This window comes from Benincasa hispida, chromosome 6 (genome assembly GCF_009727055.1).
Source record: "Benincasa hispida cultivar B227 chromosome 6, ASM972705v1, whole genome shotgun sequence".
In the NCBI taxonomy this organism is placed as follows: Eukaryota; Viridiplantae; Streptophyta; class Magnoliopsida; order Cucurbitales; family Cucurbitaceae; genus Benincasa; species Benincasa hispida.
This window is the reverse complement of record NC_052354.1, coordinates 45,932,583-45,949,379: the sequence shown is the minus strand read 5'-3', so window position 1 is coordinate 45,949,379 and position 16,797 is coordinate 45,932,583. Positions and strand designations below refer to the sequence as shown.

The 16,797-nt window shown below is 37.5% G+C and overlaps 1 protein-coding gene across 2 annotated transcripts; it reads right to left on the bottom strand.

Annotated features, from left to right (window-relative positions):
• Window positions 1-579: 579 nt before the first annotated feature.
• Window positions 580-16,293, bottom strand: LOC120080323 (auxin response factor 19). Of its 2 annotated transcripts, XM_039034959.1 has the most exons (16): window positions 16,066-16,293; window positions 15,314-15,961; window positions 14,696-15,144; window positions 9,359-9,471; window positions 9,175-9,270; window positions 8,755-8,811; window positions 8,496-8,651; window positions 7,727-7,811; window positions 6,008-6,098; window positions 5,763-5,927; window positions 5,476-5,671; window positions 4,811-4,949; window positions 2,907-4,678; window positions 1,507-1,697; window positions 1,247-1,428; window positions 580-1,052 (listed from the first exon to the last, which is right to left on the bottom strand). In XM_039034959.1, the coding sequence occupies exons 3-15, from the start codon at window positions 14,736-14,738 to the stop codon at window positions 1,248-1,250; spliced, it is 3,285 nt and encodes a 1,094-aa protein (XP_038890887.1). In that variant the 5' UTR covers window positions 14,739-15,144; window positions 15,314-15,961; window positions 16,066-16,293; the 3' UTR covers window positions 580-1,052; window position 1,247. The 2 variants fall into 2 exon arrangements, with proteins under 2 accessions (XP_038890887.1, XP_038890888.1); XM_039034960.1 differs by lacking the exons at window positions 9,359-9,471; window positions 14,696-15,144; window positions 15,314-15,961; window positions 16,066-16,293 and having other exon boundaries at window positions 580-1,428; window positions 8,496-8,676; window positions 9,175-9,259.
• Between the last annotated feature and the right edge of the window lie 504 nt (window positions 16,294-16,797).

Here is a 16,797-nt window from a genome sequence, read left to right as displayed (position 1 = left end):
CCCTAAAAGGACCAATTTTTGCCACAGCATTACCACCGTGGCAGTCCGACGGATGCCATTTAGGTCTTTTTTCTCCAGTAATTAATTTTCGTATTCTTTTACAAATTCACTTGACCTAACGTATTCGGTTAAATATATATTTTCCAGGTTTGTCACTGAAAATTAGTTTTGGTTTACGCTCCCTAAAATGTGATTTTGAAAACTAACATTTTCCATGTTTCCACTGTATACAAATTCTAATTCGAACAATAATGCTGAAAAAACCAACTTAGATAAATATACCACTTCATATCATAAATTCAGCAGAATAGTAATTATACACATGATCAATTAATTAGTAGCAGCTGAAATTCAACATAATATTGAATTAATGATCACAACTATTATCTTCATTTATAAATATTTAATTAAACCAACTGTGAACATATTTTTAGATGGAGTTTTAGTTTCTAAATCAGCCATCAAGCAAATATTCGATAAAATGAAACACCACTTTATTTTTCATTAAACCGGTTCATTCAACGTATATCTTTACTTCACACTTCCAGTTTTGAAAATACTTGTAGCTCTTACAAAGTGTTGAGCCTAACCAAAAATTGTATATTGACTAGATGCAACTCTTCGTTTGAGTTTTTGATACAATCACGAGAAGAAAAAATGTACAATCATCCTAACTATTGTTGCAGTGATGGAAATTGCAATTTCCAGCATTACCTTACCTTCTCTCTAAACCACCACTCTGATTACAATGTTGGACCACAATTAAGGTGCAGCTTAAAATTGAAGCTCATCATCATATCTACTGAGGATTGTTACTCCAGCTGCTACATACTTTGGAATATAAACAAGTTAAGTGTTACAATTTACAAGAATGTCGTCGGTCAAGCTGTCTTCACTTGCATGCTTGACTTCACCAATGCAACTAGGATTTGATTTAATCAGGTAGCAACCATATATGTGCTTGGAGAAGTAAGAAATATAGCTTTAAACTAAATCAACTTCATGATATGCTTTAGGCCGTCTACTATGCATCCACGAAAAAGCTCCATCTCCTACAAGAAATAGCGATTGGATGGCAAGTCAATATCCGTATTCACAGTATTGGACATTTTGCTGAGTTGCTATTTCCTGCCGCCCTCAACTCAGGAGCTGTTTGACCTTTTTGGAATGTTCCAACAAATTTTAATTAAGAACAGCAACCCAGACGGCAGGAGACATGGTCCGTTATACATTGGACTCCATAAACCTTATCGATTGAATGATGCAGCCGAGTTGTCATCATACTGCCCTCTCCATGCATTTCCACTATCCGTCCCACTGCAAGCTTGATTTGGAGCCTGAATGTGACCCAAATTCCCATCCAAACTCATCTGCTGTACTTCAGCGGATGACAGGATTTTTATGCTCTGAACACAGCTCACAAACTCCCTGTGCAATCAATTGGTGATTGAAGAATTAAAATAGGAAAAAAGTTAAGCAAAATATGATTGCAAGTATTCTACTTACTCCCAAGGATCATCACCAACTAGAAGTATATCATTTTCATGGTCTACATAAACAAGTTTCCAATCAGTTCGTTGAGGATCTTCTAACTGCCCTTCAATGCCAAACATGCGGGCAAGATCATGCCTAAGCTCGTCATATCCTTTGTAGCGAGTGACATCGATACATCTACCCACTGATCCACGCTTTTGAACCTTCAGAAGTTTAGCAGTTTTAGATGCTTTAAAGTATAGTTTCAGTCGGAGTTCAAAACATCTCAAACAAGTAGAGAAGTTTCAAGCTCGAATCCAAGCATTAAACCATGGTCATCATGTCATTGTAAGGGTTGCATGTAAAAGGGAACTCAATCTACCATGCTATACCCTAGAGAGTAATATCAATCTATAAACAAATATACAAAACATGAAGGAAAATGTAGCACTAGTCAATATTCGAGTAAATTTAATAAAAAGTCGAAGTAGAGAACCAGAGATCAGAAACAACTATAAATTACTAAAAAACACAAGATTTTAGTATGCCATTATAAAGGTCCAAACTAATAATGTGAAACTTCAATGTCCATATAATTAAACTAGGATTGATAAACACAATTCTTGGTCATGCTTGTCTGGCTACAAATTAAGTTGGGATTCTTTTGTTCTTAATAAGATCTAAAAAGATAAATATTTTTTAAGAGATCCAGCATTTCAAAATTATCAAGTACAAAGCTATTAATCATACTTAACAATATTTTTCTAAAATCTACTCCTGTTACACACATTTAGGTTGCAGGCTATATTTAGTAAATTATGCTTACAGCACTCCTCATCATATTTTCATACATATATAACTATGAATATAGTCTAATGAATCTCTCCGTTTCCAAGTCTTTCCTCTCAAATCAACTTGTCCAAACCAATTTCCATTTTCACTAAAAGATTCAGCCATCAATAACATTTATGTTAGAATACCTCATTATGTATGGATTATGATTTGAAATCAATAACATTTATTTGTTATAGATTTTCGGATAAGAAACATTGTATTAAACCTAAAACACTAACAAAAAGGAGTGGGGAAGATAAGATACTTCCACCCACTATAAAGTCAAATAAGACTAGAACAAGAACAAGGTTCTTTTAATAGATTGACCTAAATATCTACAAAATTAATTTACATGTGGTAGAAGGAAATACGACTAAAGTCCATAATCTCTTTCTGGTTCCCAGACACACTAAGCCCTATGATTTCTCTCTAGTCAATAATATTAATTTCTCAACGAGAATTGGAATTACACTTGAACTAAACCTCTAGATAACAAACAGAAAATAGTACTAAACAATCAAGTCCAATTTTAATCATCAATATCATTTACTATTCACCCAGGGTACTAGAGAAAGTAGACATAAAGTGGGGCATCAAACCTTTGTATATGTACGCATACGTTGACTGTGGTTTGCCCACAATCCACCACTCAAAGCTCCAGCTTCATTTACGTTGACATCATTTGAGCAGCCAGGCTTGAAAGGCAGGTTCGGAACCCCAAATGACTGTGAGCTGATTGCAGCAGTGGACAACTCTGTTTCAATATCTCTTGGCACACCCCCACCATAGTTAGAAAGTAAGTTCTGAAGATCTTTTTGAGAGTCATATCCCCTCGACAATAAGGTATCTGGTGTCAATCCATCCATGCTATTACTGAAAGGGATATTGTTACGTGGATGTGATTGTACATCATTATCCAAACATGTAGGGAGTGGGAGAGTCTGCTGAATAGTGCCAGCATCCAAACAATATGATGTCCCAGAAGAAGACGCTTCTAACTGGTCAGGAACAGTACTTTTATATTTTAGTTGGTCTAATCCTTTTGAGTTAGGAAACTCATGTTTGATCCGCAAATCAGGTTTGCTCTGTAGCTCCTGTGTCGGGTTAGTTGCAGGCTCAACTACTGAATCTCCACCAAGTGTGGCTGCTCCTTGCTGGTTCTTATTGAGCAGGTTTGATACTGAAATGGGGCAATTATTAGTGGAAGGTGAGGTTGAACAAGACGGAGCATCTCCATCGGTCAGTCCAGAGTATGCTCTAATTGCCGTGGTTGGTTTGAATTGATTATGGGATTGGGTTACAGGAGCCTGCTGGGACTGCATGAGACCTAAACTTGCGAAGCCATTGCTGTTAAGTTTTTCTGTTTGGAAGCTGCCTCCACTAGTATTGAACTGCTGCTGATTGGGCAACGGCAATGGTGGTAACTGCTGGTTTTGCTGATGAACGTGCTGCTGCTGTAGCAGCTGAGGTGGTAATAGTGGGCTAGCTGGGGAGAGCAATGGTTGCTGCTGCTGCTGCAGCTTCTGTAGCAGCTGCAATTGAAGTTGTTGCTCAGTTGGGATTGGCTGTGAAAATTGCTGAACTTGTGGCTGCTGTTGTGCTCTTTGAGACAGACTTTGTTGCAATAATTGTAGTGGGGCCTGTTGAAATTGTGTTGGCTGCTGGTGTCTCAGAAGAAGGCTAGGTTGCTGCTCTATTTGTGGCTGAAACTGTGTTTCTTCCGATAAAGATGTCTGAAATGAATTCTTATTAGATGGTTGGCTGGTTTGATGTGATTGAATATTGCCTGCAAGCAATTGTTGTTGTTGTAGCTGAGAGTATACAAGTGGTTGTTGCAAACTTGGATTTGGCAAATGGTTAGCAGCGGTTACACTGTTGTTCAGAAGAACAGATTGCGAGGTCTGCTGTTGCCGTTGTGGCTGTTGTGACTGGAGTTGCTGCTGCTGGGGCAGCTGCTGCAGTTGTTGCTGCTGTAGTTCCTGCTGGGGTGGCAACTGCTGCTGCTGTAACTGTTGGCTTGCAGGAACTTGTAATAATTGCTGAAGCTGCTGCTGTTGAGACCATGCAGTTGGAGGCAACTGGCCAACTTGGTTCAGTTGATTTGCTTTGCTGAATTGGAGATTTGGTGAAGACAGTACTGGTGCTTGAAAACTCAATAATTTGGATGGGTCATCATTCAGAGCACTAGGAGCAACCATGGACGGCAAAATTCCAGATTGAGCTGCTGGGAACTGATTATTATGTTGCATGCTCATCCACTGCACTAAACTTAAACCAGGAAAGATTGAGCTTGGTGCATCTTTCATGCCAAAGTCATCACCAAACCATGGCATGGCTCTCTTAAAAGCATTTTCAATATCAGATTCATCATCTGCAAAATAAAACCTGAAGGTCACTACAATATATTACAGAGGAAGAAGCAATCCTGAAACGTCTCTCCCAATGCTGCTTTCTATTCACTTAAACACATGATTCCAAAGAATATTTTGTAGGTTTCAATTACCTGGCATCCCTGGTTGTTTAGGGAATTTGGGTCTGAAAAATGGAGGCGGACATATGTAAAAGGGAGTCACAACAGGCTCAACTTCCCATATTGAAACTCGGTTAGGTCGTTCACCAGCTGCTGATTCATCCCATCCAACCTTCAGTAAATACACATCATTGGTATGCAACAGAAGCAAGGCATTAACGTTCATGGATTGAGTATAACAACAAATTTTGAAGTAATGCAAAGGATTACATATAGTCGAAGTTCAGTATAATTCTGAAAACGGATTTTTGATCAAATCACAGGAAATTTAAGACTGTATTATCATATATAATATCATCAGTAAGAAGTTAAGCAAAGATAAACCCTAGAAGAATAGTAGTATTCTAATTCCCTGATCCCAAATGTTAAAAACTGCTATCACAATTTAGCTTTATGCATCGTACAAGCATTTGCACCCAAAAATGGGCCAAAGAACTGAATTCTGCATGTATATCTTGGATAGGTCTCTATAGAACTATTGATGATAACAGAGGGATCCTTATTGTTAATGCCTGCAAAGACATCCTCTTACAATAGAAGTATTCTCTTCCTTTTACCAATGAAATTGAGAACATGAATTATAATTTTCCATCATTTAAGATTCATGTATCTAAATCCTTAGAGAACTTATATAGTACCTGAAGATTGCGCCACTGTGAATTTTTCCATCGCACAGAATCCATGTCGCTGATACCAGTAATCGTACCCATATATCTGCGTACTCCCGACTCCTCAGTTTCAAACATCATCCTAAATCGCATGCCAAGCGAAACTTGTGTATACATTGCTTTATTATACTTGGCCAAAGGTATCACAAATTCAGAAGGACTGGCCCTGAAAAACTCAGGAAATGAACGTAGATTCCAAAACTGAAATCACAAACAAATTTTAGTGGAGTTAGATGAAAATACTAATCAGTACTTACCTAGGGTTGTAAAATATGGTAAAAGGACTGTTATTTGCAGCAGCATGAGCAGCAGAAGCAAGAATTCCTATGTGCATGCTATCACTTGATATGACCGACGAAGAGAGAGCTGGCTGCTGCCTGTTAGCACGCCTTATGCCTAAGAGAAGCTGTGACTTTTCATCTCTATTATGCATGAATTTATATAGGATCAGCATTTATCTAAACAAGAATTTTAGGTGAGTTACAAACTGATGATTTTATACCTAATAAAGAGCACAGAATCCCCAGCAAAGAGTCGTTTTGTGCTAACAAAAACACTCCAACCAGTGGTCAGAAGGTGTCGTTTTGGTTGGCCTGAAAAAAATGCAGTGTGCAGTTTTATGCATTTTCAACCTCATCAAAATAATAAAATTCATATTCATGTTCTTCTAAGTACACATGGGCAAGTTCCCACCATCTTAATAAGAAAAGTTTTTTATGATAGAAATCAGAGTCAACTAAATGAAAATGGACAGCCAAAATACAAGCAGTTCACTAGAAAAATAAAGATAAATCAATTTGAAGTATACAATTTAGTATTCTGTAGAATATTTTCCTAACAAATGGGAATTAGTCTCATGCAATACTGACAGAGGCATGAGCTCTCGAAACAATAACGTCGGATTTTATTTATTTATTATTTTTATCATCGATGCCCATGGAAAAACATAAAACCCTTCCCAACTTCAATAGCTTTATTGATAAGCATCCCTCACTGAGATCCCCTTCCCAAATGGACATTTTCCCTAGTTGGATACCAGAGACTCCCACTCTCCCCATGTTAGACTGATTTTTAACTACGTAAGCTTTCCTCTCCAAATTTCCAATGTTATGGTTAAATGATGGGAATGCGCAACATCAGATCACTATGCTATTTAAATTATTCTTTGGCTTTGATAGATGGGCCCCTACCCTTTCCTCTTTGAGACCATATGGTTGCAACACCATAGCCTTTTTTCCCTTGGTAGAGTATTGGCAGCCCAATAACCCTTTGAGGGGTTGGTCAGGGCATGGGTTCATTGCATATTCATTTAATGGGCCTGAAATTAATTATCGAAGTGTGGACAAGGAGACTTTTGGCCACATAAATTCACAGAACAACCAGCTCCTTCCAGAGCTCTCCGTCTTAGACTCATTAGAGGAAATAGGGGACCTAATTACTGTCCAAAGCACTCAAAGGAAACCTATTAAAGCCTACCTTCTTACTTTGGTTGCCAAAGAAGATTCTTGTCCAAGACTTTCAATTTCTAGCTCTACAATAATTCTTTCTTTTTCCTTTTTCATTCATCAATGAGCTTGTTTGCTATATTAGAGAGGCATATAGAATTTTTTTACATGCTATAAATGTGGGTTGAAACTCAGTAGTCGTATATGAAAGAAATTGATCAAGCCTCCTTAATAAAACTCTAGCAACAATATTATAAACACTAGATGATGCTAGTGGGGCGGTAATCTCCAATGGATCCTAAATAAATAAATAAATAAATGTTGTCGTTGTTTATGCTGCTCGTAGGTTCCCCCCCAGGGAAAAAAAAAAGTGGCTTATACTTTACTCTCAAAGGGCTATACAGCACGAGAGCAATAGAGAAGAGGAGAGAAATGAATACGAACTGCTCAAGTGCTTGGGTTATAGTAACTTTTTACAATCTCAGTATTCTCTTTCAATCAATTTTTGGTTCCTATTCTTTCTCCACTCACATGAAAAATAAAACAAATAAAAACAAATTAAAGTTCTATATGAAAACAACACCACCATCCCCCAAAACTGATATGTACATCTTCCGTTTGCCATTGATGGAAACGTAATAATATGAACCAGAGAGGAAATTTCCCAATATTTTCATAATGGAAGGCCAAAAAGAAAGTACACTGTCAGAGAAGCAAATATAAACAGAGATCTTCAACTGACGAAGGCTAAGGAAAAGAAATGAAAGGTTCCATACCGCGGTAAATATGTCTGAATGTCCATGAATTATCATGCAAATCTCTAGCCACTAATTCCTGAGCAGGGGGTTGCATCGAGTAGTCCTATAATTAAAAATCTTCAATATCAGCTTATAAGAAAGATACACACACAAAAAAACAAATATGATGTTCAAGAAATTTCTGGTGAAGGTCTTTATTTCATCTTTAAGACGTTAATCCATTTCAAACTTGTCTTTAAACCTTAAACTAAAAATTTGCATTACAACTTCAAATCACATAAAATACCATTATTAACAAAAACATACTGGTGTAGCCGAAAGGCAAAAAAACTTATTGATTAAGAATTGTGTTCATACAACCTAAACAACTAATATTAATACAAGCTAAGTTGCTAACTGAAGACTAACTCTAACTCCCTACTCTGTTACAGCTGCTAGTTCCTAACGAAGTAGACTAGGCAGTCCTTTATACCAACCTAAACCACCCAACGGCTACGTGAGCCAACGAACTAACAGTAACTAATTTTCAACATTTATCCCAACATCATATACAGGCATATACATAAACGCACACATTGTGTAATTATGACCACGATTTTTTGCAGTTAGTTTTTGGTTTCCCTCTCACTTTTTTGTTTTTTGGGGACCGTTTTTTTCTTTATGTATGCCTTTGTATTTCTTTCATTTTTCTCAATTAAAACTTAATTTCTTACTAAAAAAACTTCAGCATTCCTAAATCAATATAATAAATGAAACTAATTTTGAGAATATGAGATGAGATGCGCACTAATGGGGGGAAAATCTTCTCAGCTGCACGACGAGGCACAGAAAATCCACCATGAGTGCTGGTGTCACTAGCTGTTAGAGTTTTGCAGAAGAATTCTGCAGGCTGCCTGCTTTGTTTGAGGCCAATATCAGATGCCAATAAAGCTTCTTTTTCATACTGCAAAACAGAAAGTCAGAATATTCTTTTAACAAGCAAGATACTTGAATGTATAAATGAATCCAATATGAAGTATAGAACACTGATTGACTAGTTAACCTACTTTATTCACTGGTTGAAGGGTCATTTGTGCATACACTTCATCCGTTTCAGGATCAGCCTGGTTCAGAACACAAAACAATCATCTCATGTTGTGCTCACATATTTATTAGCACGTACTTTCTTTTCTTTACTTTTCTTTTTTTTTTTTATTATTTTTTCTTTTTTGTAGTATTTTGGCAATTATCCACAGAATGTTCATTTCTTTTCAGCCTGCCAACGGCCTGCTAGCACGAACCTTATTATTTTAATAAAAAGATAATGGTTGAGTGCAGTAGTCATGAAGGCCATGGAAAACAAAATATTGTGATTCAAGTGCTGACAAAAGATCAAATCAATCTGCTGATTTATTCCTTGAAAATATCTATCAGTTCAATTTAAGAGATTTCATTAGATCTATGGGATGAAGCACTCGTAGTCGTACATGTAATGTGACATTGTGGAGCATGCAGATCAACTTTGAAGGAAGGTTAGGGTAGTTTGGAATGAAATCAGTCTCCTTATTCATCGATGCTGCAACCTGAAAGGTTTAAACAAGAAAAGGAAAATCCATCACAACCACTATCCACGAGTACATGTTCAAATAAATTGAAAGACGAAGTACATACTTGTTCACTGTGGCCTTGAGGGAAGTATACCACTAGACTTCCGACTGGAGGTAACGAAACAAGAGGCCCAGCACAAGCATGCCATAACTCAGAATTAATATTCTTCCTTTCACCTGTTCCCAAACCAAACAAGAGTCATTGCCTTTCAGAGAAAAAAAACCAATAACCCAAATAAAAAGAAACATAAGAAAAGGGATTGTGGACCACTCAGATTCCCAATGCTAAATTGTATCTTATGATATTTGGAAGATTGAGATATACAAAATATCGCCATATGACTAGAGTCAATGAATAACTCCTTTGACATGACCAAACATACAATAAATGCATAAAAGGCCTATCTAAGACAGTTACTTCTTTTATCAATGATTGTGCTAGTTTCGATCAAGGTATAAACTTCTCATTGAATAAGGAAAAAATATGGCAATGTTCTAAGGAAACAGACTCCCAAAAGGAAGTGAAAGAAAACTACAAAAGTAAACTAAAACAAAACTCCTCCTACGGAAAATAAAAGCAGCTAAATTCAAATAAACATTAGTAGGGGAAAAGTGAGCAAATAAATGAGAGAGAACACCAATAAGAGGCTTAGTACACAAGTTGGAGTTCAATTTTCCAGTTGGTAATGGGACAACCAAAAGTTAGAAATCTGAAAGGATGATTTGGAAGCTGATAATGGAATCCGAGTCTTGGTAGTGTAGACTTGAAGTTCCCATTTCCAATTGATAATAGGCAGGAGGACATCGAAACAGATGAAGCTATTGGATGGGCTTTATGCAATCTTTTTCAAAAAGAAATCAATTCTCTTGTGAAGAAGTCGTCTGATATGTCACTGTTTCCACTTCTCCATGAAGTTACATTAAAAGATAAAGATCATTTTTATCCTTCGGGCCTTTAGATATATGAGATCAAAGCATTAGTATTTTGAAGTTCCTGCTCTGAATTCTGAAGTTTTTCTGCTTAATCTTTTGGAAGTTGTTCATAAATCTTCAGGTAGCTTCCTTATGTGTTATTATTCATTCTCTTTAAGTGGCTCCACAGTTTCTTTAGGCTGAGGAAGTTTTGCTTCTCTTTTGTTTCCAAAAAGCAGCATAATTCACTTTGTTGTTGCTATGGCGCAACATTTTCTCAATTTTCTTAAATGATGAAGGAACAATTCATTGACAGATGAAACAGAGAAGATTGAACTCCAACACCAATTTCTTTGTTGCGGCATGTAGCCTTTTCTCAATTTTCGAAGAGGATCCTTCTCATGACTTGGTGTTTTGCCGGCTTCTCAGCTTTTGATTGTTTCAGTGGGTTGCATTTGACTTCGTTTCAGCTTGGTTTTGAGTTTTTGTTTGAAATTGCTTTTAGTGTTGTCTAGTAGTTTGTTTTTTCTTCTTTTTTTTCCCTTTTTTTAAAAAACAATAACCATTCACTGTATTATGAAATGGGGTACAAACAAGGTATTATCAGTGTGATATTCCAAGAAAAATCATAGATATCATGAAAATTTTAAAAAAATATTGTGAATTTTTAGTAAAATTTCATAATGAACTTATTTAAGTAATAAACTATGACCTTAAGAATATAAATCAATAATTAGAACCAAATATGATTGGTAATGGAATAGTAGATAACAATGAAGACCGAAATATGATTATGAACTGAATATTTCATTAATAAAGTCTAGGTCATAAAGTGAAAGCCAAATACAAGATTAAATAGTCAAAAAAGGATCTAGGAGGTACTAGCCCAGCAATAACATAACTTATTTGATAATGACAATATTGCTCCCAAATCATAGTATGCTAAAAAGTTTCTAACATAATCGGAAGTATGTCATCCATGAGTCCCAAGAAAATATTGGATGGTAAAATAAGCAAAACCCACGTAAATTCAATTTTGAGGTTAAATAATGTGAAAATTAATGGAAAAAAGTTTGAATGATGTTAAAAATTAATATATGTTCTTTTTTTTGTGGTTTTTCCAAATTCAATTTCTTTGGAAATGAATGTTTTGAATTAAAAATTGAGAAAAATTGGAAATTGGAAAAGGTAGTACCTTTTTTTTTTTTTTTTTTTTTTATGAGAACAACTTTCATTGAGGAAAAAAAATGAAAGAATACACGGACGTACAAAAAAACAAGCCCACCAAAAGGGAAGACACCAAGAAGAAACTCCAACTATACAAAATCAAGTCAAGAGGATAATTACAAAAAGCCTTCAAAATTGAAGCCTAGTGAGAAACATGAAAATGCACCAAAGGCCAAATTTCTCTAGCATCCCTCCCAACCCCCTAAACACCCTGTTGTTCCTCTCACCCCAAAAGCACCCACATAATAGTACACTAGCATGCCAAAGAAAACGGCTTCACTCCCCAAATGGCAGATTGAGGAGGAACTCCTCGATCATATCTTTAACACCTCTGGGACGAGCGCACATCATGTCAAATGTCTGAAAAAAAGAATCTCAAATCAGGCTAGCAAAATCATAGTGCCAAAGAATGTGGTCCAAGTCTTCCTCCACTTTCCAGCAAAGAATACAATAGAAAGGCCCCACCATCAACGACATCTTCCTCACAAGCCTGTTCAATGTATGAATACGGCCATGAAGAACCTCCTAAGTGAAGAATCTCACCTTTCTAGGAACCTTAATCCTCCATAACAACGAAAAAACAGACTCACCCATAGGAGAAGGATTAACCAAACACTGGAAGAAGGATTAAGGCTCCAGATTCTCACATCTCTCCTCCCAAGACGAAATAGGTAACTCTTAAGAAGAGAAAGGAGGGCCACCACATCCATCGTTTCCCTATTGGAAAGAGCACGACAGAACCCGAAGGAAAACATATAAGAGCTCCCTGTCCACGTAAGAAAATCCCTCATAAAATGATTTTTGAAGGAGGACAAATGATATAACCGAGGAAATAACCCACAGAGAGGTCTTTCCCCCACCCAGTGATCTTCCCAAAAATAAGTCTCTCTCCCTTCTCCCACCACACACCGAATCCAAAGAACAAAGCCAGGGAGCTCTTTCGAGATATCTTTCCAAAGATTCCGGTAGGTGCCTTTAATCCCTTTAGCCAACCACTCGAAAGGATGGGGACCATGTTTACTAACAATAATCTTACACCAAAGAGAATTTGGCTCAACATAAAAGCGCCACAGCCATCTGGCTAAAAGGACTTTGTTACACATCCTAAGATTCCCAATTTCTAAACCCCCCAAAGAAAATTTTTCAATAACCTCCCAATTGATAAGGTGTGAGCCTTTTCCTTCTCCTTCATCGATCCCTTCCCAAAGGAAATCACACATTAATCTCTCCATACACTCACAAACCTCACCCGAAGCCTTAAAGAGAGTAAAGAAATAAACCGGAATGCCACTCAAAACTAACTTAATCAGAGTGAGGCAGCCCACTTTAGAAAATAGGCCCTTTTTTCAAGATGCCACCTATCAATCCAGATCCCACAAGGAAACACACCTTGGATTATTCCCAGGAGAAAGGCCTAAGTAGGAAGATGGAAGACTCCCAACCTCGCAATCAATCCACTCTCCCAACGTTTAACCTTAACCTCTTCACTATTGATCCCCAAAACACAACACTTTCCCCTGTTAATCTTCAGACCCAACATCTCCTCGAAGAAGGCAAGAATGTGATTCAACATCAGGAACGAATTAACACTTCCCAAGCAAAAGAAGAAAGTGTCATCCACAAAATAAAGATGAGATAGGGCCACCCTATCCTTACCCACTTCAAAGGGTTTAATAATATTACCCTTGACATACTCACCATCCTGCTTAGAACATCAACCACAAGGAGAAAAAGAGAAGGGGAAAGAGGATCTCCTTACCTCAAATCTCTCGACGCCCACCAAAGATTCCAAAAGAAGGCAGTGGCACGAACATGATATAGCCAAAAGATCTTTCTGTCCTTTTCTAAGGGTGCCCAAAAAGCAAAAGAGAGATAAGAGAGAGTATTACTCGATCTGGGAAATTCCTAGCCAAAAGCATCTTGTAACAAAGGGTGTTGATGTAAGAGTGGCTGAGCTCCCAAATGAAATTTTTTACATTTTTGGGGAAACAACCAGACCAAACCTGTTGATACACAGCCGATTTAGCACTTGTTTCATTGGAGGATAGGGCTTTGACAAATACTTTGAAGTGCAAATGCCATCTAGTTCTAGAGACAAGCTCCCAGAGTCTTCTCTAGCTGCAAATTGTAGAGGCTGTAAAAAAGGTGAATAAAATGGCCCAATTATCAACTCAACCTCCAAGAGGTTTCTTCTTGGATGGAGCACCCAAGATTAAGAATTTGAACACTAAAATTCAGCAATGGAGGCATCTTTCTCGTGTGAAAGGTGGTAGAGTTGAGGGAAGAGATATTGTACACTAGAGTTCCCAAGTCTCATATCCTTCCAAAAAGAAGTGCTATTTCCATTTCCCACCTTTATGGTTATATGAGAACACACTGTGTTTCAGTTTATCAATGGATTTTCAAGGGCCTGTGGAAGAGGATAAGGTTTTGGCATCTGGTTTAAGGTCGAAGATAATGGATCCATATTTGGAGGCAATGACCTGATGCCAAAGAGTGAAAAGAACAGTAAACCCGCCATTTCCATTTAGCCAAGAGAGAGCCAAGAGGTGTTCCTCAGTTGAATATCTAAAATTTGAAGGCCTCTATCCTCCACGGGGGCTTTGAAAATATTCCATTTAAGAAGATGAAATTCCTTGTCCTCTTTGCTGCCTTTCCAAAAAAGGTTCTCAATATTTTTTCTCTCTCTGGGAGATTGAACCCCCAAACATTTTGCTTGTTCTCATTGATGAAAAGTTTGCTTCTTGTTCAAAAATGCAATTCTGATTTCATGAACAATAAATGAATTGGTTCACTAAAAACTTATCCCGTCAAACAAAGTGGATGAATATTTAAGTAGATTTTTAAAATGTCCGAAGCATAACACAACTTCAGAATCTCTCATCAATCGTGTTTTTAAAGAACATTATAGAGGAGATCAACATGGAGAGTCAATTCAATGATTTCTAAGGTTTGCAATAATGTGGCCAATTGTATAGTTAAACAGAATACCCTTACTATGTGATATTAAAAAAGGCCACGATATAAGAGGAAATGAAGGAGGTCAAAAGTAAAACCATGCTGCATTTTTCATCCATTTCAACGAAAATGGGAGAAAAATCGAACTTCATTTGCTCACTAGTTCAGAGAAAAGCCGGTGTTAAAACGGGGCATGATCAATAGGCTAAGTTACTGCGTGACTAGAGATTTGAAAAGTGGTAGAAATGCGAGAGAAAGGAAATCAGAAAGCAGACATTGCATACAAGTTGAAGATGAGAGTTACCTTCTCCAGAATTGGCCAGAAACCCATTTGGGGGAGCTTTCATCTTGTAAGATATAACCGACAAATCAAAAAGGAAATTTGATCACCAGCTCCGTACCAGCCAGAACAAACCCATGCAGAAGTAGATGTTACATGAAGGAGAAGCCTAGCTCATTTTGCAAATCATTTGTACACCAAAATTGATAAAAATTCGAGGAGCGGCAACGCTATTCAGCTTCCAAGATAGAAGGCCCCTCCTCTTTGTTATGTATAAAAAGCCCTTTTACTCAAACCCTAAGCATGTAGCCGAGTGGAAAGAACTCCTTAGCAGAATTAACTGTTTTGCAGCAATTTCAAAGAGTTCCAATAGGAGAACTTAGGAGCAAAAGAGTCTTCCCAAGTAGGGTACAGGATACAGACATTAAGGCGCCAAACAAATGGATGTAAATAGTAATTACTAGTCCCAGTGCCTGAAAAGTGTAAACAACAGGAATTAAGTAATGGGATTGAACTAGAAAAGATGGCGCTTGTTAAATTCGAGAAAGTATAATGAATTATGAACTCAGAATCTAAATCTTGACATGCTCCCTCCACGGTGGCGGAAAAAAAGCAAAGAAATTCCAAGTCGAACTGTGCTACCTCAGCTCCTCGCAAACAAAAGTCACCAGCAAGTCCCCGCGTCAAACGAAAGAAGCGAAAAGGGCGAGCCAGAAGTGAGTATAGTGTCCAGTTTGGCTTGTGAAGGGAAAAAGTGGATAGTGAAATTGTGGCGGGGACGAAGGCGTCGATGACACAGACTTCGCCGGGAAATCAGGGGCCTAAGGTAAAGCTAAAGCTAAAAGTTTTGGAAGGAAAAGCGGAAGGAGGACGGGCCGACATGAATTGGACTGACGAAACAAGGAAAAAGGGTATACGAATTATACATTTTTCTTTTATATATATAAATAAAAACAAAAATAAAAAAGATCCATCTCTTTATGATATTAATAACATAACCCCAGAAATAAAAGAAGAGAAATGATTGATTCCAATGAACAGTGTGAGGGAGTTGGAATTTCTTTTTACAAAAGCTTGAATAGTGAGTGTTCAATAATTTGGGTGGCCGTGGGCGAGTCATGAGTCATTACTGCTGGACCACACACACAAAAGAATGTTAACATTGAAAACCACTGTAATAAAAGCATGTTAATTGTTAACGACTTTCCAACTTCAGAAATTGTAGCAACCGATCCTATTATTTCTGCTTGTCAGTGCCAAGTTCTCCTGCAGCCTGTTTCCCTCACGAATCTGAGAACAAGAGAGGAAAAGATTTCACTTTTGGACAGGACAACGTTTTATATTCTTGGCTTTTAGGAAAATAAAGTAAATAGCCGCAAAAGCAGGAGCTTTACACATGGGTCGTCTGGCCTTCAGATGATTCCCATCCTCTCGTCCTAGCCAATTGATGGAACAGCAATTGAATGCAGGGAATGAAATTTGAAATTTTTAACAGGAATAATGGAAAAGCACATGATGTGGGCTTGGGAGAAAGGATTTCGAGGAAATTACAGATGAACTTAATTCCCACCATCTAAATAATAATGGTTACTGCTTGGGTCCTACTTTTCTGAAAGCTTCCTAACCACCAGTTTACTGTTTCAAGTAATTCTCTGGTAATCTATCTCTGTATTTCAGCTTTAAGTCTCCCAACCGTGTACCCAACTCAAACTAGATCATTCATTAGGTACTGGCCCCAAAATTCACACGCAGGTAAGAAAATCTTTGGTCTGGATTTACAAATGGTAAATGAAAAGGCAGAGAGAGAGAACATGTAATTAAGTCAGAGAAAACTCGAAGGAATGCGCGACAGCCATGTGAAGTGTGGCAGCAGTTGTCGGGCTAACTACCTCCAACTCCGACCTGATTGTGGTGTGGGTGGGTCAACATTTTTTTTTAGGGGGTGTGTGTGTGTGGCTATCATGCTCATGCCAATCAGTCACTAATTCAGTGCTCTAATGCCTTTAATACGTATTTTTCTTTTTCAAAAGCCTGCACCCTCCCACTTCCAATCAATCTAACCATTATATATTTTCGGAGCTGTTTAAACCAACAAAACATGCTTTTGATCATTGAAATTTTTAACA

Excerpts from the sequence above, each read along its gene's own strand:
- LOC120080323 (XM_039034959.1), bottom strand. The coding sequence starts at position 14,738 with ATGAAAGCTCCCCCAAATGGGTTTCTGGCCAATTCTGGAGAAG. Across the intron at positions 9,472-14,695 it reads TCTGGCCAATTCTGGAGAAG|GTGAAAGGAAGAATATTAAT; the intron begins GTAACTCTCATC and ends GTTTGGGAACAG. Across the intron at positions 4,679-4,810 it reads TAAACAACCAGGGATGCCAG|ATGATGAATCTGATATTGAA; the intron begins GTAATTGAAACC and ends TTTATTTTGCAG.